This window comes from Manis pentadactyla, chromosome 4 (genome assembly GCF_030020395.1).
Source record: "Manis pentadactyla isolate mManPen7 chromosome 4, mManPen7.hap1, whole genome shotgun sequence".
In the NCBI taxonomy this organism is placed as follows: domain Eukaryota; kingdom Metazoa; phylum Chordata; class Mammalia; order Pholidota; family Manidae; genus Manis; species Manis pentadactyla.
Window position 1 is genome coordinate 122,013,764 of NC_080022.1, and position 27,187 is coordinate 122,040,950.

Sequence of the window (27,187 nt, forward strand, 5' to 3'; positions counted from 1 at the left end):
GTGGTATGGATGTACTGGTTTGTTTAGTATTTCCCCTGCTGGAAGACATGCAGTTTTTGGCTTTTAAGCTGCTATGAACATTGGCATACAGGTTTCTATGTGAACATAAGTTTCCATTTCTCTGGGATAAATGTCTAATAGTGCAACTGTTGGGTCATATGGTAACTGCATATAAGAAACTTCCAGAATTTTCCAAAGTAGCTGTAACCAGTTTACATTCCAATAGCAACGTATAAGTAATTCAGTAAAACTTACAATTTTACTCTGACCAATACAAATGTACTACTGAGTGTGACCCAAAAAGCCTTTGGAACCTTCACTTTGAATATAAACAAATGTTAAGCAAAGACAGGTCAAAAAAGGAACTAATTAGTAGAAGTCAATCCATTCATGGATTTTTTTCAATTTATGATAACATGACATGCAATTTTTTTAAGTGCAGAAATTTGGGTAACAAATAATCAGAAATCAATGATCTCCTGCATATCTTTTATTTTAGGGAGGGAAGGAGGAACTTTTTTAATGTAACAGATCCTACTATACATACTACTAAGGGACCTACTTTTTCCACTTGACTCTATCTTAGATATTTCTTCATGTCTACCTCAGACTTATAAAAGGCTACACAGTATTCCAAAGTATGGGTACCACAATTTGACTACTTCTCTCTTAATGGATGTTATTTCTGATTTTCTGCTAGTACAAACAATACAGCAATGAGTAGCTTTTTATGTACCTGCATATATATATTTTTGCATATATATGAGCAAATCTAAGGGTCAAATCTTGTATTTTGATTAATACTTGCAAACTACCTTCCAAAACATCTTCACCAATTTACACTTCTACTAAAGAGCAGTGGCCACTTCTCTGCACCTACACAACATTCAAATTACCAAATTTAAATATTTGCTAATGTGTTAGAAGAAACATTAACTCATTATTTAAATTTGATTTCCCTGAGTATTAGTTAAAGAGCATCTTTGCATGTATTTAGTGGCCAAATATATTTCTTCCAGAAATGACCTATTTTTCGACTGGGCACACTTTATATTTTATATTTACAGGAACATACAACATGGTACAATCCATTACACTTACAGCTGGTATTTTAGTTGAAATACATTTTTCCAAAGCCCTTTCCAATAATACAGTTCAGTATCCCCTGACAGGAATTTCCCATATTCCACTCAAATCCTTTCTCCTATTGGAAGTGAACAAAAAGTCATAGTCACTTACCCAGGTCACCAAAATGAGCAGCTTCCATGTGGCTTGGCTGCTTCTTAAGGGTTGCTGTCCTGCTACTTGAAAAGGAGTCCATGTTTGCAGAAATGGCATTGATTGCAACGTGACTTGGTCCTGCAGCCTCCAGCAAGGCATGATTTTTAGTGCATTTTTGTGGGGAATGTACAGATATTGAAGCTATAATTTTAAAAAAATTGTTAAAAATTAAATGCAATATGATAGTTCAAACTGCCTCATAAAAGGGCTTTAAGAGAACTTTAGAAGTTAAATTTTAACACTTCTCAAGTATGCATACTCAAAAAAAAAAACAGGGAAAAGTAAATTAATTGAGCAGCAGAAAACTGGAAAGAAAAGCCCTATTATTATTTATAACTCTCAAAATACTCTGCCTAAAGTGAAACTTAAGAGAGAGGTCTTAGAACTTTTATTAAATAGGATACAAAGTACCAAAGCCAGGAAGCATTCTGAAATATGGACTCTTTTCAACTCCTAATCCTTGCGTGTCCAGCAAACAAAACTAAAATTACAGAATAAAAGTTTAGGGGGGAAAACAAGAAAAACACTCTTTAGAAAATTTATTTTTTAATTGAATAGCAATTTCTTCATCTAATGAAAAACATTTATGGTCAAAGTTCAAGCTGCTTAGAGATAAAGCACACTTAAAAATTCACAAAATGTATTCCCTTTAGTAGTCTGAAGAAATATTCTTTTGACTTCAGAACGAAGAAGCTAGTTACCAATGTGTTACTAGGAAATGATCCAATATAACAATACTGTCAAAGTAACCCTATGAGCTTGCACTACAGCTAAATTAACATTCTACCTATCCATCTTATTTATCCCACACAAATATCAATGACCCTTATTAAATAATATTAAGAAGTTTTAGTTTAGTACACACTGCTGTAGCAATCAGGACAGAAATGAGCAGTTAGCATTCCACACTCTCAAAATAAATACTCTAAGATTAACTGAACTTCTATTTCCTAGCACAACTTAATTTTATTGAGCAGTCAGCAGCTTAGTGCTCTCAATCTTAGCAAACAGTTTCCAGACAAAGAATCTGAGTAAGACTAGATATTTTTGATGAAGCATACTATGTAATTCAATCTATAACTCTTTGAGCTGTGTTTATAGGATAGAGCAGATAAGAACATGAATGTCCATACCTGTTTTCCAGGTATCTATATTTATCTTTCAACAAGAGTTGGCCAAATTATGGAATGGAGTCATCTTCAAATGATTTTTTCAGTTTTAGAAAGAAGTCGTGTTTTGTTTTTATTTTTATTTTCATGATACATTGAAGGGAGCAAAATAATTTCAGAAGTTTAGAAACAATAATAGCTAGTTTTTTTGTATAGACAAAAAGCTACACATAACGTGCTGTGAGAACAGTGAGACAACATTCCATAAAAAACTGTTTCCTAATAGATGTGTATAATGATATAAAATGCTATTAATTCATTTGTGTAAGGCTTTTTTCTTTTCTTCTCTATTAGAACTCACAACTTATTTTACATGTTCATCCTGATATTCTAACTTCCTTTGGTCTCTGTGGCACTACACTCCACTCCATTTCCTCCTCCATCTCTTCCTCCCTCATTCTTTAGCACACATTTATTAAATGCCACTGTGTCAGATAGGGTCAACTTTCATGACACTTTTCTTCCTAAGATTCTCTGTTCCTCTTCTTTTTTTTTTAAGGTTCTTTTCTTTTATTCTTTCTGTTAGAAAGCACATTTATTCTCAAATATTCAATTATTACTAGAGCAATCTTTTTTAAAACTTTTTTTAACTTGTAAGTGTCCCCCCCAAAATAAACTTAAGTGGGACTCTGATATGTCTGTAAAATAGATGAAACTAGATAAGAGATATCTAAAATAGATAAAGAATAATTAACAGTAACTCTGGCTGATCAAGGGGAAATTCTCACACATGCCCTAGATATGGACCCCCTTGGCAACAGCTCACAGGGTGTGGCTCCATGGAACTAGAACCCAGATGGGAAACCCCTGACTTGCATCTCAGACCTGTCCTTTAATCCGGAGTTCAGTTCTGGATCTCTAATATTTACTACTAGCAATTCTCACTTTGACTTTACCATCTCAAAACCAATTTGTCCAAATCTCAAACATCATATCGTCTTCCAAACTAATTCTTCTCAATTTCCGTCTTTGTTGATTCCACTAAGTCTCCAAAGCTCAAAATCCTGGACTCATTCTTTTTCACTATGTCTGTTTACTTGCCAAGATTTATTTGCTTTTAAGATGTTTAAACGTCTACTTACCTATTCATTTTCAACAGTACACCTTTGTACAGGTCCTTCGATAATATAGCAAAATATATTTAACTCTTCCAGGTTATATAACTCTTCCAGGCTCACCTTTCATAAATGCCATTTGTAAAACATCAGTATCCTCTTCAAAAGGTTTCAGTGAATGGCTGCCTGTTTTGCCTAAACTGCCCAGTATATACTTAAAGAAGGAAGAAGCTGGGCTCACAGGGGAAAAAGAACCACTTCTTTCATCCAAATCCTTCTTATAATTCAACTTTTATACAATGAAGTCTCATTTCTAAGAAGTCTTCCCTATACTTAAAAAATCATTTGATCTCAAATTTCTCTTAAGTTTGAGCAATCCTTCACTTCACTTAACCAACTGAGGGCCTACTGTTAAAATAAGATATTAATAGCTACCAAAGTGGTACCTACTATGTACCAAGCACTGTACTGGTTTCTCAATGTACATTTTTGGGAATACATTATTTCTCTCAACAATCTTGCAAGACCAGTATTTTCCTCATTTTTGAAATGAGGACACAAACAGAAAAAAGTCAAGTATTTTGCCTAAGTCAATGAGCTAGTAAAGAGTCATTTCAACAGGCAAGATTTCAACTTTGGTCTGTTATACTCTAAAAAAATCACTCAGTATTTCAGATTCTCGAATTACTGTGTGGTTAGATAACATATGTAAATGAATGTCTCTAAAGTATCTCCCACCCAACATACCAAACTGGACATATTCCCAGCTTGGTTCTCCACCAGTCACTTTGTTAGGCAAGCTAAAAAAAGTAGGTATCAACTTTAAACCTCCCTCCCCTTTACATCTCACGTTTAATCAATAACAAAGTTCTATCCACTTTATCACCTAAATTGATCTGTCCAGATCTTTTTATTACCATCACTACTAATCTAACCCAAGTCATTTTGGAATCATTCGATTAACGTTCCTCTCCCTCCAAATCTGTACATTCAATGAGGGCAGGATCCAAGTCTTTTTGTTCACTTCAACAGCCACAGGTTTTGTCTAACGCCTAGAACAGAATAGGCGCTCATTAAATGACAGTTGTTATTTTGATTTATTTGCTACTGTTTTATAAGTTTGTCTTCTAATTAGACTGCAAACTTCTCAAGGGGCTGTTTCCTATACTGCTTCTGTGTTATTCTAAGTCAAGTCAGTGAATGCTATGCACAGATTATGTACTGTCATAAACAGAGTACAAGCAAGGAATTTTTTATCCTGGTACAGATTTAGAAATCAGGTAGGCCAAACCTCTCATTTCACAAATGAAGAATCTGAGAAAAGTTCCATGACTTGCCAAGGTTATACTGTTGGTGGCAGTTTAGGGTAGAAGACTGGTATACCAGACATAAAAGCCCTTCTTTCTACTACAGTCAGATCACAAGCCTCTGCTTGTTAAGGGCTTTAAGCCTTTACTAATGCCAATCAAATTTTGCTTAAATAAGGAATCCAACTGGCTTAAGTTATCAGAAATAAGCAGAAATGTAGGTACCTTATTTCTTCCCTAATCTTACAAACCTCTTAAGTTATAATTAGTGTCTCTAGCAAATTAGGCATATAGAGTTAATGCTAGCCACACAATATACAAACATTTGAAAGAAAAATCTAAGTAATAATCTACAGATTTCATGTTAATAAATTACATTTATGAAATGTATATGTAATGGCTATGGAAATAATTTCCATTAAATTATTTCCATTACAATCTCTGTACATTGACAATGAATCAATCAGTCAAAACTACAGCAGAAATTACAATCTAAGAAAGCATGCTCTTACCTAAAAATAAGGACAATATATTGATTCTAATAAAGTACTCTGAATAAATTTTAAGGCCATTCACCCAAAGTAACAGAGATGTGAAAACTGTAATCATCCACAATTCTGGATAAAAAATGGAAAACAAAGCCTTGTACATGGCAGTGCTTTCACTCAGTGGTCAGACTGCTCAGTTGAGTATATTTTTCACTTAAAAAAAAAATTAAGTTAACTAACCACTTTTAGGAAACAATCAACTGTGTGATTAACAGGAGGCCATTGGTTTACTGTAATCACAGGAGAGCTAAAAAATGGTCAGTAAAGGCCTATTATATGCTAGGCATTGAGAACCTAGACTAAAAAGGGAAGTAAGCCAATCGCAAATAACTATGACAGTAGGCAGAAATGATTAATGGCAAAAGAAGGGAGAAGGTAACAGGATTAAAACATCACCTTCTAATACAATGGAATGCTACTGAACTCACCTTTAGTTGACTTAACATCTGAAGTCCTCTCTTGTTCTTTGCCTTTCACTAAAAGATAAAAATAGCATAATGACCAACTTTAACACTCAGAAAGAGCCATTCAATGTATTGTAAAAATTAGACAAGATTTATTCTAACAGATGAGTATTCAAAGTTGTCAGGATGAACTAACTGCCTTGGAGGGGGACAGGGCAGGGCAGTAGTAAGGGGGAGTTTCTCTAAGGAGGCAACCGGTGAACAGCAGTCAAGAACACTGAGAATGCCTGTGTCAGACAGTGTTAGAATACCTGAGTTTGAATTCTAGCTCTGTCACTTACTCACCATGTGATCCTGGGCAAGTTACTTTTCTGGGTCTCAATTTTCCTTGATTTATAAAATTAGGTCAATAACAACACCTACCTTGGAGGGTTACAGATGAAAAAATACTTGTAAAGAGCTGTGCAGAGTAACTAGCACACAGTAAATTTAGGATGTTATCTAATATTATTACCACCCACTACTAGATGCACCCTGTGAAGAAAAAGAGCTCTTTGGTTGTATAACATATCTTACTCCTTGTGTGGTCCCTCCACAGCATCAAATATAAAGCATTCTAAACTTCTAACACTTCTAATACTAACACTTTAATAATTTATCTCTTAAGAAATATATAATTTCTCCTTTATCACACAGAACAGTGGAAACTCTACTGCAGATACACTAATAATATCCAAGAAGGGAAGGTGCATGGCAGCTTAAGCAAAGTGTGAACTCTTACAGGATCTGACATAAGACTATTTTTAACCCTCCTTACTTACATTTTTTCAACAATAAATTTTCTTTAATCACACAATGAAAAGTCTATTAAAATAAGATATCTCTAAATGTAACCATCTTTACACTTGTGCTCTTAAATCTTAAATGTCAAAAGGCTGGTAGCAGGAAATAACTAGCTCTCAGAGTATCTGATAAGTCAATCCATTAACAAATATTTGAGGGCTGTGTATGCACCACACTCCTGACTCAGAAAAGACAACAGTCCCGCCTGCAAGAAGTCCACATGCATGTGGAGACAAACATAGACAAAACTAAGTAAGATCGTTTTAGGCACTGATCACTGCTGTTAGGAGGATAAAATAAGGAAATCTAGTAGGGTGACTGCTTTTTGTTGCCCTTTTCAGCATCTGCCAACATTTCCCTCTTGCAACATGAACTTGTCTTGGCTTCCATGACACTCCACTCCCCTGTAGTTTCTAGCCTCTCCTTTAGTTTATCCCCTTGCCAACTTCTCTGCCCACTGGGAGTTCCTCAGGGATAGGGTTTGGGTCCCTTTTCTTTTCACTACATATACATATGTGTCCCTGGTGGAATTTATCCATTCTTAAGGCTCTCATTACCATAAATATGCTGTGACTCCTAAATTTGTATTTCTAAATAGTTTTGATTTTAAGTTCATGTAGTTTATCATCTACCTGCCATCTTCCATAATTACATTTGTCCAAAACAGAACATACCATCTTTTCCCAAACCTGTTCCTACCTCAGTGTTCATCTTCTCTTATGAACGACACCATCTCCCACCAGTTTCTGAGGCTAGAAACTCTGGTAGTTATCCTTAACATGGTCTCTCCCTTACCTCTCACACCCACAACTTGTTCTATCACCAAAATACACTCCCACAATTCCACTTTTGTCACCTCAATGCATTCATTCTCATCTTAACAATTAGATCTCCTAGTCAGTGTTTTAAACATAAAAGTGCATATACACAGCCTGACCTTACCAAATATTAGCGTTTTGCCTTATTTCTTTCCACCCTAAATATTATAAAGTTTCCTATGAGTCACTACCCAATCCCATTGCTTTTTCCCTTCCCAGAGGTAAATACTACCCTAATTTAGACGTGTTTACTGCCACATTATGTTTCTAGACTACTACTGCATACTAAAGTATTTAAAAAGTATTTAAGAAAACATGGTATTATTCTGCACGTCTTTTTATCTGATACTTGTATTCATTCAACAATTTGACATTTGTCTAAACTGCTGGCAATTCTAACATAGTCATTTAGTTTTAGTTCATTTATTTAACTGTGTAATTCCTTTAAATAAGCATACCTTTAGGTTTTCCTCTTAATGAAGTTTCAGGTTTTATTTTCTATTTTTCACCATCATAAACACTGATGTGATAAACATTCTATTACATGTCTTATTATGTATATATGTAGGAATTTCTCTAGGATAAGTCTCTAGAAATGGAACTGCAAGGCAAGAAATTATGTACATTTTTAATGAAAGCAGTTTATATCAATTTACACTCCTATCACCAAGCTTCCTCTTCTCATCCTTGATATTTTTAATTTTCACCAAATTGTTTTCAAATGGCACTGGGTATTTTTAATTCACTTCCTTGATTTCCTTTGAAGTGACATCTTTTCATGTTTATTGGCTATCTAGGTTTCCTTTATTGCTGCCTATTCATGTCTTTTGACTTTTATTTGTAGAAATTCCATACATATTCTGGATACTAATTCTTTTTTGTTTGTGTTACAAATACCTTAGGTAGAAGTTTTAAACTTTAATGTAGTCAAATTTACATTATGTAGATCATATTTTCCTGTGTCTCATTTAAAAATATCCTTTCCTACCCCAAGATCAGATTTATCCCCCTATATTTTCTTTTATATGATTTCAATTTTTCTCTTTTCAAATTTGGGGCTCTTATTTACCTGGAATTTATTTCTGTGTATCAGGGATTGGCAACTACATCCCATGAGACAAATACAGTTCACCACCAGCTTTTTGTAAAGGTCTTATTTCAGTACAGCCAGGTCCATTTGTTTGCATACTATCTATGGCTACAAGGATAAAGGAGAATGAGGCAGAGACCACATGGCCTACAAAGCCTAAAATATTGACTAATTGGCCTTTTACAGGAAGTTTGCTGACCCAGTGTATATGACAAGAGGCAGGAAATAGGTGTTTTGCTTAGTAAGCCTCTTGTGGGGCCAATTCCTCTATCTTATTCTTTTTCAAAACTGTCTTCCATATTAACTATAGGATCAACTTGTCCTGATCCTAAAACCACTTTTAAAAAAAGGAATTTCTTTTTAAACATCAACTTAATGATTAATTTGGGAGAGAGTTCCTATCTTTCTAGTATTTTGTCTTTCTACCCATGAACATAGGAAACTTCTTCATTTACTTGGGTCTTCTTTTATGTCCTATTCTGTTTTGTAAACTCCATAATGATTTCACAGCCTTTTGTTTTTACTGGCATACAGGGATACAGCTGAGTTTAAATACTTATATACAAATGCCTACATTTTTAAAAACCAGCCAAACTCTTTAATGAGTTCTAATGATATATATGTAGGTTTTCTTCAATTTTCTATAAATAGAATCATGTTATCTAGGAATAAGGCCTCTCTTGTGCCCCATCTCTTCCAAAACTGAACTTATCCTTCTTTTGTGTGTATATGCCATTGTGAATACCTATTAGCTTTCTTTTTGTATACCCCCACTATATTTTTCCACCTTTTTACTTTTAACCTTCCCATGATCCATTTTTTAAATTCATTTTGTTATCATTAATCCACAATTACATGAAGAACATTATTTTTACTAGACACCCCCCTTCACCAAGTCCCCCCAACAAACCCCATTAGAGTCACTGTCCATCGGCATAGTAAGATGTTGTAGAATCACTACTTCTCTTCTCTGTGCTGCACATCCTTCCCTATGCCTCCCCCCACATTATACATGCTAATCGTAAGGCCCCCTTACTTTTTCCCTGCCCTTATCCCTCCCTTCCCACCCATCCTCGCCAGTCCCTTTCCCTTTGATGACTGTTAGTCCATTCTTGGATTCTGTGATCCTGCTGCTGTTTTGTTCCTTCAGTTTTTCTTTGTTCTTATACTCCACATATGAGTGAAATCGTTTGGTACTTGTCTTTCTCCACCTGACTTATTTCACTGAGCGTAATACCCTCTAGCTCCATCCATGTTGTTGCAAATGGTACGATTTGTTTTCTTCTTATGGCTGAATAATACTCCATTGTGTATATGTACCACATCTTCTTTATCCATTCATCTACTAATGGACACTTAGGTTGCTTCCATTTCTTGGCTATTGTAAATAGTGCTGGGATGAACAGGGATGCTTATGTCTTTTTCAAAATGGGCTGCTGCATTCTTAGGGTAAATTCCTAGAAGTGGAATTCCTGGGTCAAATGGTATTTCTATTTTGAGCATTTTGATGAACCTCCATACTGCTTTCCACAATGGTTGAACTAATTTACATTCCCACCAGCAGTGTAGGAGGGTTCCTTTTCTCCACAACCTCGCCAACATCTGTTGCTGTTTCTTTTGGATGGTGGCAATCCTTACTGGTGTGAGGTGATATCTCATTGTGGTTTTAATTTGCATTTCTATGATAAGTAGCGATGTGGAGCATCTTTTCATGTGTCTGTTGGCCATCTAAATTTCTTTGGAGAACTGTCTGTTCAGCTCCTCTGCCCATTTTTTAATTGGATTATTTGTTTTTTGTTTGTTGAGGTGTGTGAGCTCTTTATATATTTTGGATGTCAATCCTTTATTGGATCTGTCTTTTATGAATATATTCTCTCATACTGTAGGGTACCTTTTAGTTCTATTGATGGTGTCCTTTGCTGTACAGAAGGTTTTCAGCTTGATATAGTCACACTTGCTCATTTTTGTTTTTGTTTCCCTTGGCGGGATGATATGTTCATAAAGAAGTCACTCATATTTATGTTCAGGAGATTTTTTTTTTTTTTGTAGATAATTATTTTTTATTGAAGGGTAGTTGACACACAGTATTACATTACATTAGTTTCAGGTGTACAACACAGTGATTCAACATTAATATACATGATAATTCTAGGTACTAGCTATCACCATACCAAGTTGTTACAATATTTTGACTATATTCCTTATGCTATACATTACATCCCGGATACTTATTTATTTTACCATTGGAAGTGTGTACCTTTTTTTTTTTTTTTAAGAGGGCATCTCTCATATTTATTGATCAAATGGTTGTTAACAACAATAAAATTCTGTATAGGGGAGTCAATGCTCAATGCACAATCATTAATCCACCAAAAGCCTAATTGTCGTCAGTCTCCAATGTTCTGAAGCAAAACGAACAAGATCTTACATGGAGAACAAATTCTTACATAGTGAATAAGTTACATGGTGAACAGTACAAGGGCAGTCATCACAGAAACTTTTGGTTTTGCTCATGCATTATGAACTATACACAGTCAGTTCAAATATGAATACTCATTTGATTTTTATACTTGATTTATATGTGGATACCACATTTCTCTCTTTATTATTATTATTTTTAATAAAATGCTGAAGTGGTAGGTAGATACAAGATAAAGGTAGAAAACATAGTTTAGTGTTGTAAGAGAGCAAATGTAGATGATCACGTGTGTGCCTGTAGACTATGTGTTAATCCAAGCTAGACAAGGGCAATAAAACATCCACATATGCAGAAGATTTCTCTCAGAACAGGGGGGGTGAGGTTCTAAGCCTCACCTCTGTTGATCCCCAATTTCTCACCTGATGGCCCCCCTGTGACTCTGCCTGTCTTAGGTTGTTCCTCCCTTGAGGAATCTTACCCGTCTCTGGCTAACCAGTCATCTTCCGGGGCCATACAGGGAAATGTAAAGTTGGTAAGTGAGAGAGAAGCCTTATTGTTTGAAGAGGTTAGCTTTTTACTTCTTTGCATATTTATGCCCTGTGGCTTCTATGCCCAGCATTTGTCTTGAGGTATCTTTACCACTTGGAAGAATTATGATACTCGGTAAATTTCATATGAGGCACGAATTCTATTTAAGGGTTGTAATTAGGAAAGAAGAAGAAAAGCTATAGAAGTAGCAGGCGGAAGAAAACATGGGAAGATTGATTATTTCTTTGACATATCTTCTTGTAGAGTAACTTTAGCATGTATAGGTTTTAAACTACTAATTAAATTGTACACACACATTAACATAATAGGAGTATAGTTACATAACCAAAGCATACCTGTAATTACCAGCCATCTCCAGTAAAACCAAGAAAACCAGTTAGGCACCTTAAGCATTTGTGAAAACTTATCTATGATATGGTGGATATTGTCCAACTGAACTTGAACAGTCTGAGAGAAATCAGACAAATTAAAACAACCCATTCCTGGGGATTGTTCACATCCCATATGTTCTTTTAACAGTAAATAGTCTGTAGTTGTAAGATTTTGGAGCGCTACAATTTGCACTTCTCCTAATTCTTGGTTGAGTTCCAACAGTATAGATCCAGTCAAATTTGTTGTTTTACTGTATGCACAGGCCAGCTTAGATATCTCCTTCTTCATTCCCATGGCAAGTCCAGGAACTGGTGGGATGAGTGCATCTACAGCTGTAGCACTGCGTGGATCTTTCTTGGGGTTTTTTGATGATCATCTTCTGGCATGAGTCTTCCAGAGAGTGCTGATGTTGGAAGTTCTTTTTCATATCGTATCTTAGTTCATTTTCGGGGTAGCCCAATTAGGCTTTGATCCTCTGTATAAACACAAACAGACCCTTTGCCTACACTTTTATATGCCCTTTATATCCTTGTGTAGAACTCATTGGAGGTCTCCACACAGGAACTGCCTTTTTTTTTTTTTTTGGTATCAATAATCTACACTTACATGACGAATATTATGTTTACTAGGCTCTCCCCTATACCAGGTCCCCCCTATAAACCCCTTTACAGTCACTGTCCATCAGCATAGCAAAATGTTGTAGAATCACTACTTGCCTTCTGTGTTGTACAGCCTTCTCCGTTCTCCCACCCCCCCATGCATGCTAATCTTAATAACCCCCTTCTTCTTCCCCCCCTTATCCCTCCCTACCCACCCATACTCCCCAGCCCCTTTCCCTTTGGTACCTGTTAGTCCATTCTTGAGTTCTGTGATTCTGCTGCTGTTTTGTTCCTTCAGTTTTTCCTTTGTTCTTATACTCCACAGATGAGTGAAATCATTTGGTATTTCTCTTTCTCCACTTGGCTTGTTTCACTGAGCATTATACCCTCCAGCTCCACCCATGTTGCTGCAAATGGTAGGATTTGTCCTTTTCTTATGGCTGAGTAGTATTCCATTGTGTATATGTACCACATCTTCTTTATCCATTCATCTATAGATGGACATTTAGGTTGCTTCCAATTCTTGGCTATTGTAAATAGTGCTGCGATAAACATAGGGGTGCATTGGTCTTTCTCAAACTTGATTGCTGCATTCTTAGGGTAAATTCCTAGGAGTGGAATTCCTGGGTCAAATGGTAAGTCTGTTTTGAGCATTTTGATGTACCTCCATACTGCTTTCCACAATGGTTGAACTAATTTACATTCCCACCAGCAGTGTAAGAGGGTTCCCCTTTCTCCACAGCCTCGCCAACATTTGTTGTTGTTTGTCTTTTGGATGGCAGCCATCCTTACTGGTGTGAGGTGATACCTCATTGTAGTTTTAATTTGCATTTCTCTGATAATTAGCGATGTGGAGCATCTTTTCATGTGTCTGTTGACCATCTGTATTTCTTTTTTGGAGCACTGTCTGTTCAGTTCCTCTGCCCATTTTGTAATTGGGTTATTTGTTTTTTGTTTGTTGAGGCGTGTGAGCTCTTTATATATTCTGGACGTCAAGCCTTTATCTGATGTGTCATTTTCAAATATATTCTCCCATACTGTAGGGTTCCTTTTTGTTCTATTGATGGTGTCTTTTGCTGTACAGAAGCTTTTCAGCTTAATATAGTCCCACTTGTTCATTTTTGCTGTTGTTTTCCTTGCCTGGGGAGATATGTTCAAGAAGAGGTCACTCATATTTATGTCTAAGAGGTTTTTGCCTATGTCTTCTTCCAAGAGTTTAATGGTTTCATGACTTACATTCAGGTCTTTGATCCATTTTGAGTTTACTTTTGTATATGGGGTTAGACAATCGTCCAGTTTCATTCTCCTACATGTAGCTGTCCAGTTTTGCCAGCACCATCTGTTGAAGAGACTGTGATTTCACCATTGTATGTCCATGGCTCCTTTGTCAAATATTAATTGTACATATATGTCTGGGTTAATGTCTGGATTGTCTAGTCTGTTCCATTGGTCTGTGGCTCTGTTTTTGTACCAGTACCAAATTGTCTTGATTACTATGGCTTTATAATAGAGCTTGAAGTTGGGGAGTGAGATCCGCCCTACTTTATTCTTCTTTCTCAGGATTGCTTTTGCTATTCGGGGTTTTTGGTGTTTCCATATGAATTTTTGAATTATTTGTTCCAGTTCATTGAAGAATGCTGCTGGTAGTTTCATAGGGATTGCATCAAATCTGTATATTGCTTTGGGCAGGATGGCCATTTTGACGATATTAATTCTTCCTAGCCACGAGCATGGGATGCGTTTCCATCTGTTAGTGTCCCCTTTAATTTCTTTCAAGAGTGACTTATAGTTTTCAGAGTATAAGTCTTTCACGTCTTTGGTTAGGTTTATTCCTAGGTATTTTATTTTTCTTGATGCAATTGTGAATGGAGTTGTTTTCCTGATTTCTCTTTCTGTTGGTTCATTGTTACTGTATAGGAAAGCCACAGATTTCTGTGTGTTGATTTTGTATCCTGCAAATTTGCTGTATTCCAATATCAGTTCTAGTAGTTTTGGGGTGGAGTCTTTAGGGTTTTTTATGTACAGTATCATGTCATCTGCAAATAGTGACAGTTTAACTTCTTCTTTACCAATCTGAATTCCTTGTATTTTTTGTTTTGTCTGATTGCCGTGGCTAGGACCTCCAGTACTATGTTAAATAACAGTGGGGAGAGTGGGCATCCCTGTCTAGTTCCCGATCTCAGAGGAAATGCTTTCAGCTTCTCGCTGTTCAATATAATGTTGGCTGTGGGTTTTTCATAGATGGCCTTTATTATGTTGAGGTATTTGCCCTCTATTCCCATTTTGCTGAGAGTTTTTATCATGAATGGATGTTGAACTTTGTCAAATGCTTTTTCAGCATCTATGGAGATGATCATGTGGTTTTTGTCTTTCTTTTTGTTGATGTGGTGGATGATGTTGATGGACTTTCAAATGTTGTACCATCCTTGCATCCCTGGGATGAATCCCACTTGGTCATGGTGTATGATCCTTTTGATGTATTTTTGAATTTGGTTTGCTAATATTTTGTTGAGTATTTTTGCATCTACGTTCATCAGGGATATTGGTCTGTAGTTTTCTTTTTTGGTGGGGTCTTTGCCTGGTTTTGGTATTAAGGTGATGTTAGCTTCATAGAATGAGTTTGGGAATCAGGAGATTTTTGCTTATGTTTTTTTCTAAGAGTTTTATCGTTTCATGACTTACATTCAGGTATTTGATCCATTTCGAATTTACTTTTGTGTATGGGGTTAGACAGTGATCCAGTTTCATTCTCTTACATGTAGCTGTCCAGTTTTGCCAGCACCAACTGTTGAAGAGACTGTCATTTCCCCATTGTATGTCCATGGCTCCTTTATCATATATTAATTGACCATATATGTTTGGGTTAATGTCTGAAGTCTCTATTGTGTTCCACTGGTCTGTGGCTCTGTTCTTGTGCCCGGACCAAACTGTCTTGATTACTGTGGCTTTGTAGTAGAGCTTGAAGTTAGGGAGCAAGATCCCCCCCACTTTATTCTTCCTTCTCACCATGATCCTTTTTATATTCAAATAGTACCTAGCAGGAATCCAATCTGAAAAACACCATCTTTTTACTGCCTGGCTTAGTCCATTTCTATTTATTATGATTACTGATCTTTTTTTTTTCTAAAAAAGAACATTCTTAAAACTCTTTGACTATGAATTTGCTGACTTACCTTGTAATTCTGTATATTTTGCAGCTGATACTAGGTGCAAATCAGTTCATAATTTTATCTTCCTATTCATTTTATCATAATAAAGTGACCTTTTTAGCCCTACTAATGTTTTATGCTTTAAAGTATTTCATTTGCCATACAAGCTTTCTTCTGCTTAACATTTGTCGGTATATCTTTCCATCCATTTATTTTCAATTTCTTTATGTCCTTATGTTTTGGTTGTGTCTGTTGAATAGCTATGGATTTTGGCTTATCATCCAACCTGAGTCTACCTTTTAACTATATGGATTTTTGCTAAACTTTTAGCCATATAGATTTTAGTCTATTCACATTTATTGTTATTACTGATCTATTTAGGTTTATTTCTGCCATCTTAGTTTGTACTAGACTATGCCCCTCTCTTTATGATGAAACATTTAAAACAAAGATGACTTTAGGTGGAGGAACACTCAGGTTTATCAAATCTTACATTATGCCATATTTGCTTCAGAAAAATTTTTAAAAGAAATGAAACACTGCAGGTGCAACTTAAGTCTCCTAATCTCATTTCCCCTCTCCCCAGGAAAATTTTTCACAAATTTAAGGTTTACTATTTTCATTCACATTTTCCCTTTTTAATATGTTTATGATCCTATAGCAATATATAGCATTGTTTGAAGGTTTTTAAACTTGATACTAGTGGTTATATCAACAGCCATTTCCAGCAGCAGTGTATCATAGCCAAACCTTGGTACAGTCAGCTTTAATCCCTATCCCCCCAGGTCTTCTCAAAAACTTCACTCTTGCAAGTAATTCCACCCTTTTCTGTATCATTTTCTCCCTCTCACAAGATCATTCCTATCAGCATACAAACATGCTATAGAATCTTTTATCTTAGTAATAATAAAACTCCTTTACCCAATAGCCCATCCAAGTTAGGGCCCCTTTTGCTCCTTTTCGCTATAAAGTTTCTTGAAAAAGGTGTTTTTACTTTCTACTTTTCCCACTTAACATTCTCCCCTCAACCCATTTCACTGATACTACTCTTATAAAAATCATCAATTACTTCCACATTACCAAGCTGAGTAGCTATTTCTATTTATCTTGACCTTGCAAGTGATATTTAACATAATATCCCTCATTTTTGAAACAACTTTCCTAAGCTTCCATGACATTGCACTCCTATATATAATTGGCACTTTGTTTTCTATTCTCACTTGCCAATACTTCATGTTCCTCAATTTAACTTCTAAAAGCTGAATTAAAAACCAGAGCTCTCTCCTAGGCTTCCTTCTTTTATCTAGCATGGCAGGAAATGCTACCTAGCCACAGAACTCATTCTCCCCTTCCTAGCAAAAGGTCTATAGCCTGCCCATAACTGGCTAGCTACCCTACATTTTCCAGAAGCCAGTTAGCTATGACCATATGACTAGGTTCTCACCAACCAAATGTCAACAGAAAGAAATGGCATGTACTACTTTCGGGCCAAAGCTTTTCTTTCTTCCATACTCTTTCTCCTTACCATGAGTCAGAGGACTGAAAACAGAGAGAAGGGGCTATGACCTGGCTTTGATAAAATACACTATAGCCTAAGGGAAAGGGGAATAACAAGATAGGAGGAAAGTGATCCCTAAATGATTGTGAAGCAAAGACACCTGATGACCAGGAACTTTGACCATTACATGAGACCAATAAACGTCTACCTTGTTTGAGCCATTACACTTCAGTGTCTCTTTGTTATGGTAGCTTAGCCTTTCAACACAACTAATCCATATAATATATGCACTCCCTAGATGACTTCATCTGATACCAAGTCTTTAATTATCATCTATACAAAATACTTCTAAATCCAGATCCAGACCTTGAATTCTGACCTCTATTCAGACATACAGACTTGTACATCCAACTGCCTCCTTGACATATCCACATGAATGTCCAAGAGTTGTCACAAACTCACAACTGCCGAAACAGAATTCCTGACACCTCCTACCCCAAGCTCTAAACCCAAAGTTTCTTCATTCTACTTAGTAAAATCATGCTATCTTTATCTTGAAAACATATCCCATTCTCCTCCTCTCCTAGTAAGTTCAAGCCTTCTTTCTGCTCCTTGAACACGCTGAGCTCATTCTGCCGAGGAAATTTATACTACCAGTTAGTTCTCTCTGACTAGACTACAGTTCCTTTTAGCTTTGCAAAGCTGGCTTACTTGCCTCATTCAGATCTCAGTTTAAATACCATCTTCTCAGACAAGCCTTCCCTTACTATATGAACATCCAGAGGTCTACTTCCACAATACTGTTTAAATCCCATGCATAGCACTAATTACTAGTTGATATTTTTCTTGTTTTCATTCACTTATTCAACAAGTATTTACTAAATTCGTAACTATATCCCAGGCACTAACCTAGACATGGGGATACAGCTGAGAACAAAAATCAGCTTCCATCCTAATAAATTGCACAGTAAAGCAGATAGTGATAAATACTGTAGGGCAAGGGGATGGGAGTGCAAGGGTCAGGGACTACAGTCTTAAGTAGGATGGTCAAAGAAAGCTTCACTAAAATGCCATCTGATCAAAAACCTGAAGGAGATAAAGAAGCAAAATAATGACTATCTGTGAGAAGAGGTATGAAGGCAGAGAGAACAAGTGCAAAGGTCCTTAGGTGGGAATGTACTTGATAACAAGGAGGGCAATATAAATGCAAGAGTGATGGAGAAGGAGAGCAAGAGATGAACATAGAGAGGAAATGGGACCTAGATTATGGAGGGCCATGTAAAAGAAGCCATTGAGAAATTTGAACAGAGATGTGGCATGACGTATTTTGAAAATAAACCATAGGCATCAAGAATAGGAAAAGGGAAACCAAATTGAAGGCTATAGCAAAATTCTGCTTCCTCAATTTTCAGAAAACTGGCTTTCTCTTGACATTAAAGCTGAGATCTGAATGGCATCTTCTCAGAGGACTTCCTTAACCACCCAGCCTAAACAGAAATGACTGCGTAGACCAGGTATGGTAATGGTCAGGAATGGTAAGACATGGTTGGATTTGGGTATGTTCTGGGGGTAGACCTAACAGATTTGCTGATGGATCAGATATAGATTAGGGGAGAAAGAGAGGTTCAAGAATATACTAAAGTTTCAGCCTGAGCAATTAAAAGGCCAGAAATGCAAAAATGAGATGAGAACAAGTGATGAACAGGTTTAGAAGAACTAAATCTGGAGTTAAATTTTAGATATAGTATGTTAAAGATTCATCTATTAGTCTATTATACCTATTAATAGATATCACTATATGCTAATAATCTTGTCTATTAGATATCTATAGGTAAAGGTATAAAGTGGGCAGTTAGCTGGATATACCAGTCTGTATTCAGGGGAGGGAATCCTAGCTGGAGATGTAAACTTGGAAACCATCAGCATATTGATGGTACTTTAAAATGGTATTTAAAGACTGGATGGGATCCCTATATAGGACTATCTCCAACTTCTACTCTTGCCACATCCAGTCTCCAAAAAGCATCTAGAACAATTTTCCAAAACATAAAATAAGATCAAATCACTCCTTCTAAAAAATTTTTAAGTAATACTGTCTCTGCACTTGGAATAAAACCTAACCATGACCTATAAAGCTCTGGATCATCTGATCCTTTTCTACCTTCCTAAGTCCAAGACACAGTGGCCTTCTTTCCTCTCTTGAAGAGCATCAAACTTTTTCTTTCCTCACAACCTTTGAACATACTATTCCTTGTGCCTAGAATGTTCTTCCCTGGCCTCTAGGTTACCTCCTACTGATCCTTCAGCTCTAAACTGCAAGGTCACCTGAAGCCTTTCTCTAATAGCCAACTGAAATATGCTTCTTCTCTCAAAGTCCCTTTCATAACACTTTACTCAATTTATAAACACACACATAGAAAGGAGAGAGATTATCTCTACCCCAGCAGATAATAAGCTCCATGGGTGCAGGGACTTTGTCTTATTCAGTGCCCAATACTCAGGGCCCAGCTCAGGGCCTGGCAAACAGTAGACATTCAAAGTATTTGCTGAATAGAACATGGAATTTATCTCATCATACACAGAATGCTTTTTTTCCTCCTTAAAAAAAAAACAAAACAGCTACTTCAAACACTGCCAAATTACAGAGCTATTAACTATACCAACATACCTTACCAATAAAGCTTCCTTGTACCATTTCATCGGTTTCATTCATTCAGAAGTTTTCATTCATTCATCATAGCTGCATTCACTCCTCACGTGACATCAGTTACTAAATTCTGTATGTACTTAAAAGGAATTCTTTAGCTCCGAGTTGGATGGGGGCTTTAGAAATCATCTAATTCTCAGTTGAGAGAGGAAAATGGGTTAACACTTTTCTGTCCCAGGTTACAGTCAGTAAAACTGTCATTGTGAACCCAAGTCCCTGATTTAGTTTAGTGCTTTTTCCAAAACACGTTTTTGTCTGGTACATTTTCTCTAAAACAACAAGAATTGAAAGAAGAGCCACTATCATCCAAAATGACCCACATTTGTTAATTCTGGATATATAATGTTAATGAAATGCAATGACCTTATCCAAATGCAAGGCTCCTTAAGCTGCCTTTACTTAAAAACTGGGCAGCTTTTACAATCGAAAACTAGAAATACAAGTAGTTTATAAAGTTAGCGTTCTAGTGATCAGTAAACAGTTGCTAAGTCATCAAAAGAAGTAGCCTTCTTTAGGCAACTTTAGCAATAAATGAACTAATGCTATTTTAGGAACAGCAGAACTTCCCTACCTTGCAGAAAAGGGAAACTGTAAAATTGCACGAGTTGAAGAAAATTTTTTCACATGTTGCTTTTAGACATAAAACTCAATATTCTGGAAAGTCAGACTTCCGTTAAGAAGCTACTAAAGGAATTTCCTTTTTCATGATACACAATGCGCGCGCACACAAAATACTGAGAACCGAAAAGCTGTTTTAACGCAAAGAAACACTAACTTTAATGGGTTTCGGCACTTATGGACCAGCCGGACAATTCCCCTCTGACCTCGCGGGAGGCCACCGTCTCCCTACCTAGCAAGGTCCCAGAGCAGAGCGAGGTACGCAAGAGGGGTTCCGTGCGGAGAACGCCGGCATCGCTGCCGCCCGGAAGAAACCCCCTACCGGCCCACCTGCCCCCTCGCCGCCCCTGAGGCCCGGCCTGGCTCCCCGCCTGCGCCCCCTCTGCTACCTTTCCGCCGGAAGAAGGACATGGCGGGGCCAGGGTCGGGGCGGAGGGCGCGGGGGGACTGTCGCGGGGAGGGCCCGGCTCCCCTCATTCAGCAATCAGCCCGGACTTCCGGGTCCGCAGCGGCCGCCACGCTAGTCCGAAATGAGACCCTTCTTCCGGGTGTGGGCCCTACCGCCTCCTCCAGAAACCCAGGCAGCTCCTGCCGCCATATTATCAACAAGCCGCCCGCCCGTAGTTCCGGTCCTTCGCCGCGCGAGGCTTCACGGGAGGCCGTGCTGCCGGCCCCGCCCCCAGCTCCGCCCCTTTCGCTGGTGCGGGGGCCACGTGTCTGCCCCGACCATGTGACCTTGCGCGCAAGCGGCCCGCGCCCCTACGCGGCTGTGGTTTCGCCGAGAGAGCGGCTGTCCCCGGCTAGCAGCCCTCTGGTACAAGGCTCCGGCCCTCGGCGAAGCAGCGCAGACCCAGTCACTGCAAGCTAACGTTCTCACCGCGGAGCTGGGGTGGCGCGGCGCGTCTGGTGTGGGGCCCTGGCCGTGGGCATCGTTCAGAGCGTGCCCTTCCGTAAGGAGGAGTCAGTACTGCCGCACTCGGGCACAGTCGCCTCCCGTTTCTCGTTGCGGGCTCGCCGGCCGGCCAGCGCAGCTTTCCCCTGCACGCCAGCCCCTGCTCTCGGAGAGGAGCAGAACCCTGACCGGGCGAGTTCAAGGCCAGGAAGGTTCCCGGAATGGGGAGCAGGAGGCAGAACCTGCTTTATGCGGCTCTACTGACTCCTTTGGTCGCTGTGACCTCAGCAATGACAGAAGGAAAAGTGGAGTTATTTTCAGAACCAAATCCTTGCGAACGCTCAAATTCCAAAGGAACAAAAACAAAAGCCTCGCCGGTATTTACCAGGCAAACTCCAGTGAGATATCCTTCAAGGCTTGCCCAAATGCCATTTTCCAGTGAATCTTCTGGCCCTCCATCTGTCCCTAAAGCAGAGCGAAGCAAGCGTCCTTGCCTAAGTGCCTCTCACCACCCTGTGAGTGCTCTCAGCGACAGGGTAACTCAAAAAATGTTCACTGGGATTTATAATCAATGAAGTCCATCGTATGACAGATGGAGAAACTGAGGAACAGACTGAAGTCCATCGTATGACAGATGGAGAAACTGAGGAACAGACGAAGAGACAACTTGTCGAAGATTACTCAGTGTTGAGTAGTATTGAGACTGTAATAGAACCCGAGGTATTTTCACCGTATAATTAGAGCAAGTTAATAGATTTGTCTGTTTTGGTTCCAGGCATATAATCAGCTGATATTTATTGGAAGTTTATGAGGCGGAAGTACCTTACTAAACCCTTCACATTAGTAGGAGTCCTCGGAGTAAGTCTTGGTGTGGGGAAAAACTAGGTATGGAAAAATAGCCTGCTCAAGGTCACAGGCTAACTAGGGTGAAGCCTGGTTTTCAAACCTAAACAGTCTGCCCCCAGAGCCAAAGTCAAGCTTCTCCCACCGTAAAAAGAGTAAGTCTGGGCAGAAGCAAGGCACTGACAGAGGCTCTGGATGCCGGAGTGTAACCTACCCCAGAGGTGGTGCTGAAAATGACATCTGTCCTACTGTGTCCTCCCAGCCTCGAGGGGGCTGCAGGGCTGTCTAGGTGGTGCACCCCACACACACACTCGGATTTCTCTGCTGATCAATATTAGGATTTAAGTGGTATCTAGCAAAGGTTTAAGCATAGGATGTCTACACTCTTAGCGAGAGAGCACAGTGCCCTTCTCTTGTTCCCTTCAGGAGTCAAGTCTCCTAACAGCAGCTTTTTGTATTTGTTAACTGGTTGAGATGGAACAGGAGTACAAGAAACTTCCTGAATATCACCAGAATAGCAGTGCCAAGGAGTGTGGGGGGAGCCCTACTCCCTCCAAATCTCAACTCCTTCCTCATTCTCTCCAGCTAAGCGTAGAATCAATGAAAAAATGGAGTCCTGCCTTGCCTTACAGTGTGATTATTGCTCATGAGTCGCTATTAGCAAAAATTCTGAAGCTGCCTTTAATTCCCCCAGGCAGCTGAATACATCCCAGTCACGTAATAATAGCTGTCACTATGTGTTAAGAACATATGTGCTCTCGATGTACTATATCTCTTGATGCTTTGTAATCACAATCTCTCTCGAACTTCTCCCCTCCAAGAAAGATACTGTGAGATGGCTACAATCATTACCCCCAATTTACAGATGATAGCCTTGAGGCTCAGAGCAACTTACTCAGGATCACTGAGGCTAGTGAAGGGTAGAGACAGAATTTCAGTCACTGTCAGTCTGACTCCAAAGTCACTTGCTTATACCACTTTCTCCTATCTTTTCCTCTATCTCCAGCTAATACCCATTTATCTGATGTTCCAGCATGGAATGTCTATTAATTGGGTATGTATAAAAGGATAATTGGTAACTAGCAGTGCAGATGCCTTCTGAACCATCACCCATTAAAGTGTTTATATGCTTAGGAAAGCTTTAAGAGTATTATCATTTAATCTTGTGGAATTTGACGATTCACATATGAATCACGTTTAAATAAAACAAGAATATAAAGATAGTCAAGAATATTACATTAGCCTGAATACCCAGTTATGGCAAACTGATACTGTGCATTGCACTTCTAAGTTAATTTGTCAGACCCACTTTAATTTACAGGTAAAACAAAATAAAAATTTACCAGAAGGAATTCCTTTAATTATGTTCCTAATTTTCAGGGAGTACTCTCAGTCTTTATATCAGTTTTATTAATTATAACAAAGCAGTGAAGTAAAATCAGCAAGTTAGTTATCACAAAGGCACAGGATAAAATTAATTTCCTATGACAAACACTGCTTAAAATCTAATGAACAGTGTTCTACAACAAATACTCTAAGAAAGGTAGTTTTCTATATCAGACATTCATAACCTCAAGGAAACTATTCAAACAAATCTTTTTATATTACAGGAAAAGAAAGATCAAGGTGCTGCCCGTGCTGGGGAGCTGAATGAAGTGGAGACGGAGCCACCAGTGGAGGCAGTACCTGGGGCAGAAACTGAAGCCAGGGCCAGAGACTGAGACAGGCAGATAAGAGTCTAGTGCTCAACCTACTGCCCTGAGAAGTTTGGTATGAGCCACTTTTTACCCCTGACATTCTGTTGTCATTATCTGGTCTCAATGAATTCATAATGAACTTGCCTGGAGCAGGGGACTCCCTACCCCTGGAGCTGAATCAAAGCATTTGGGGCTTGACATAATTTACTTCTTTATAGTGATAATCCTGCCAGATAAATGGGAGTTTAGTGCAAAGTTTCCCATCAAAGGAAACTGAAACTAGTAGGGGATTATAATAGGAATCTCTAAAATTTGCATAACAGAGACTGCTACCAATAACAGTGAAGCAGGTAATTTGGACTAGCCACCTGTTGAAGAAAACTAAAAGAGGTGTATAAAACATTACAAGACATTGAGGCAGTAAGTAGGTAATGAAGAATTGCTAGATGAAGATAGAGAAGAAAAACTAAACCTCATGAATTAAGGCCTACATTTGGGGCCTCTTGCTCTTGGATGATCCACTGTTCATGGAAAAGAGACAGGACACTCAGCAGGCTCCTGGAAAGGTCTGTGGGCTTTGCAGCTTCTCTCAGCCTCTGTTTCAACCTCATCATGGCCTCTGCTGGTCTGCAAATCCTGGGGATCATTCTGACACTGCTTTGCTGGGTGAATGTTCTGGTGTCTCTTACTTTGCCCCTGTGGAAGGTGACTACCTTCATCGTCAACAACATCATGGTGGTCCAGGTGGTGTGAGAGGGGCTGTGGATGCCCTGTGTAGTGTAATGCACCAACCAGATGCAGTGCAAGATGTACTACTCACTGCTGGTGCTGCCCCAGGACCTTTAGGCTGCCCATGCCCTCTGTGTCATCACTCTCCTTGTGACCCTGCTCAACCTGCTAGTCTACCTTGCTGGAATCAAGTGCTCCACTTGTGTGGAGGACGAGGACTCCAAGGCCCATCTGGTTCTCACCTCTGGGATCATCTCTGTCATCTCAGGGGTCCTGACCCTGATACCTGTCTGCTGGAGGGCCCAAACCATCATCCAGGATTTCTACAACCCCCTGATGGCTAAGGCCCCAAAACAAGAACTGGGGGCCTCTCTCTACTTGGGCTGGGCAGCCTCTGGCCTTTTGTTACTGGGTGGGGGGTCTTTTCTGCTGCACCTGTCCCTCTGGGGGGGTCCCAAGGTTCCAGACATTACATAGCCCGCTACTCAGCATCTGCCCCACATGCCACCCCTCAGGGTCCCTCTGAGTACCCCACTAATAATTATGTCTAATTCAGTTAGGGAAGTGGAGGCTCCCTTGACAGTGGAGCCTAACCCCCTGAGCTGGAGCCATTGAGATAGTAATCTATGGCAGCTTTGGGGTGGTTGTTATCTGTTTTTTGCTTTTTTTTTGGAGGGGTATAATTTTTAATCCTTTTTGGTAACCTAGCAAGAAGAAACTTGGGCTCCCACCTGGGTTCTGCTGCTGGTGTTTTTCACCTTTGAGGGATGCAGACAAAGAGGCGATGCTTCCAAGTTTCTGGTTCTTTCTCCACCCTGGAGAGCCCCATCTTGGCAGTCAATCTGAAGCTGTGGGCCCAGGATGAAGGCTGCTCACTGTCCAGGTACTTTCTGCTTATCCCCAAGAGTTCCTACTGCTCTTGGAGCAGGTCCTCTCTGGGCTTGCAGAGACAAGCCCACCTCTGCTGGTCAGGCCTCTGGAACCCTCAGGGATTCTTGTGCCTCACATAGCCTCTAGAAGAGCAGGTGATAAGTTTTAAAGAACCACTCACCTCAAGTCTTCTGACCCCTGGCACTTCCATCCTGAGTCACATTCCAGCTGTGCTGTAGACCCTTGACCCACTCACCTCCAGCCCTTGCTCACTTTTGCCATGCCCTGCCCATACACACCAGTTTTTACTAAATAAAGTATCTCTGGTTACTTGCAAAAAAAAAAAAAGAAGAAGAAAAAGAGACTGAGAAGCTAAGTGATGTTTTGATAGAGTAATATATTAGAGGACAAAAGTTGGACCTCAAAGGCTCTTTGGGTTGAGATTCTGAGAAAACTACACAAGAAGTAAACCAGCCCTTGCAGGGATTGCAACCCAGCTTCAAATCATCTCTATGGCCCTGGAATCTTAATCCCTAACAGTAAATTAAGAAAATCCTGATTGCTGGATTCCTAGGTGCCTGATAGAAGCAAATGAAAACACTCTTGGAATAAAGTAACATAACCCATGGTCTCAAATTATTTCCACAATTTTTCAGATACAACATCTGGCACACAATCACAGAGACCAGGGACCTAAAGAGACAAGACATTAGGAACAAGAGCCAAGAGAAATCAGAAGCAATAGAAATGATCACACAGGAGCTTCAGATAGAATTATTGAATATAGGTTTTAAGATAATTGCTTACTATGATCAAGGATATAAAAAATAAGATTAGAAATTTTGTCAGAGAACTGGAAACTATAAAAACTTAGAGTGCAGAGGCTTAAAGATGGAGGTGTGAGAGGTGAGACAGAAACCTCTTCCCAAAACCATACATAATATGAAAAGATAGCAAATACATCTAATCCTGAAAGAGCAACAGGAAAGAAGGCTGTGGCAGACTGCCTACAACCAGGGAAAATAGCAGACCTCAAGGAAAATGGTAAAATACCAAAGCCATGATCTGGAGGGACCCAAGCCCTTCCCCACCTGAGATCGCAGGCAGGAGGAAGAGAAACAGTGGGGCAGAGGTGGAGGCCTAGGACTGCTAAACACCCAGGACTGGAGATCTGTTCTGGGAGCACAAACCTGCATTACATGGTGATCTGGAGAACACTAGGGTTGGAAAACTAAGACAGGCAGAATACTTGGAGAGACTGAGATTCCAGATGCTTGTGGAAAACAGGTATCCACAACTGGCCACTCTGGGACAAAAGAAAGGTGGGCAGTCTGAGAGACTTCCTAACAGTGAGAGAGCTGCTAAAGGGGCAAGGATTGCACAGAGCTTACTGCTCAGGAGAAAGGACAGGAGGACAAAATTGTCCAGACACAATCTGCCCAGCAGGTTGGGAACATTCAGGAGCTTCAGGTGCTCCACCCCCCTGGCTACACAGCGATGAGGACCCAACCGTGAATGCAGCCTGCTGTGCTTTCCTCCCAGCTAGCACCAGCTCGCAAAACGGCTATCACTGCCATTGCATCAGGCCAGCCAGAGGGTGGCCCTGCCTATAACAGCTACAAGTGCAAAGCATAGGGGCTTCTACATGCCCACTCAGCCCACTGGCCCTGGCAGTAGAGGTAGGCACTGCAGCCGGGAAGCAGGAACCTGTGACCCCTGACACTGCTCCA

The 27,187-nt window shown here is 39.3% G+C and overlaps 1 protein-coding gene and 1 pseudogene across 6 annotated transcripts in view; one reads left to right on the plus strand and one right to left on the minus strand.

The window, feature by feature from the left end:
- The window catches only part of AKAP10 (A-kinase anchoring protein 10), a 94,112-nt gene extending 73,068 nt beyond the window's left edge, over positions 1-21,044 (minus strand). Inside the window, exons 1-4 of one of the 6 annotated variants that reach the window (XM_057500814.1) lie at positions 20,816-20,903; positions 5,789-5,836; positions 2,415-4,557; positions 1,240-1,422 (exon numbers count right to left, since the gene is read on the minus strand). In XM_057500814.1, coding sequence (XP_057356797.1) covers positions 1,240-1,321 — 82 coding nt within the window. In that variant the 5' untranslated portion in view covers positions 1,322-1,422; positions 2,415-4,557; positions 5,789-5,836; positions 20,816-20,903. Of the gene's footprint in view, positions 1-1,239; positions 4,558-5,788; positions 5,837-20,815 lie in introns of all 6 variants that reach the window. The other 5 variants (XM_057500811.1, XM_057500810.1, XM_057500813.1 and 2 more) reach the window with 5 other exon arrangements.
- Positions 21,045-21,185: 141 nt separating this feature from the next.
- LOC118929982 (claudin-6-like) lies at positions 21,186-26,152 on the plus strand (annotated as a pseudogene).
- The last annotated feature ends 1,035 nt before the right edge of the window (positions 26,153-27,187 follow it).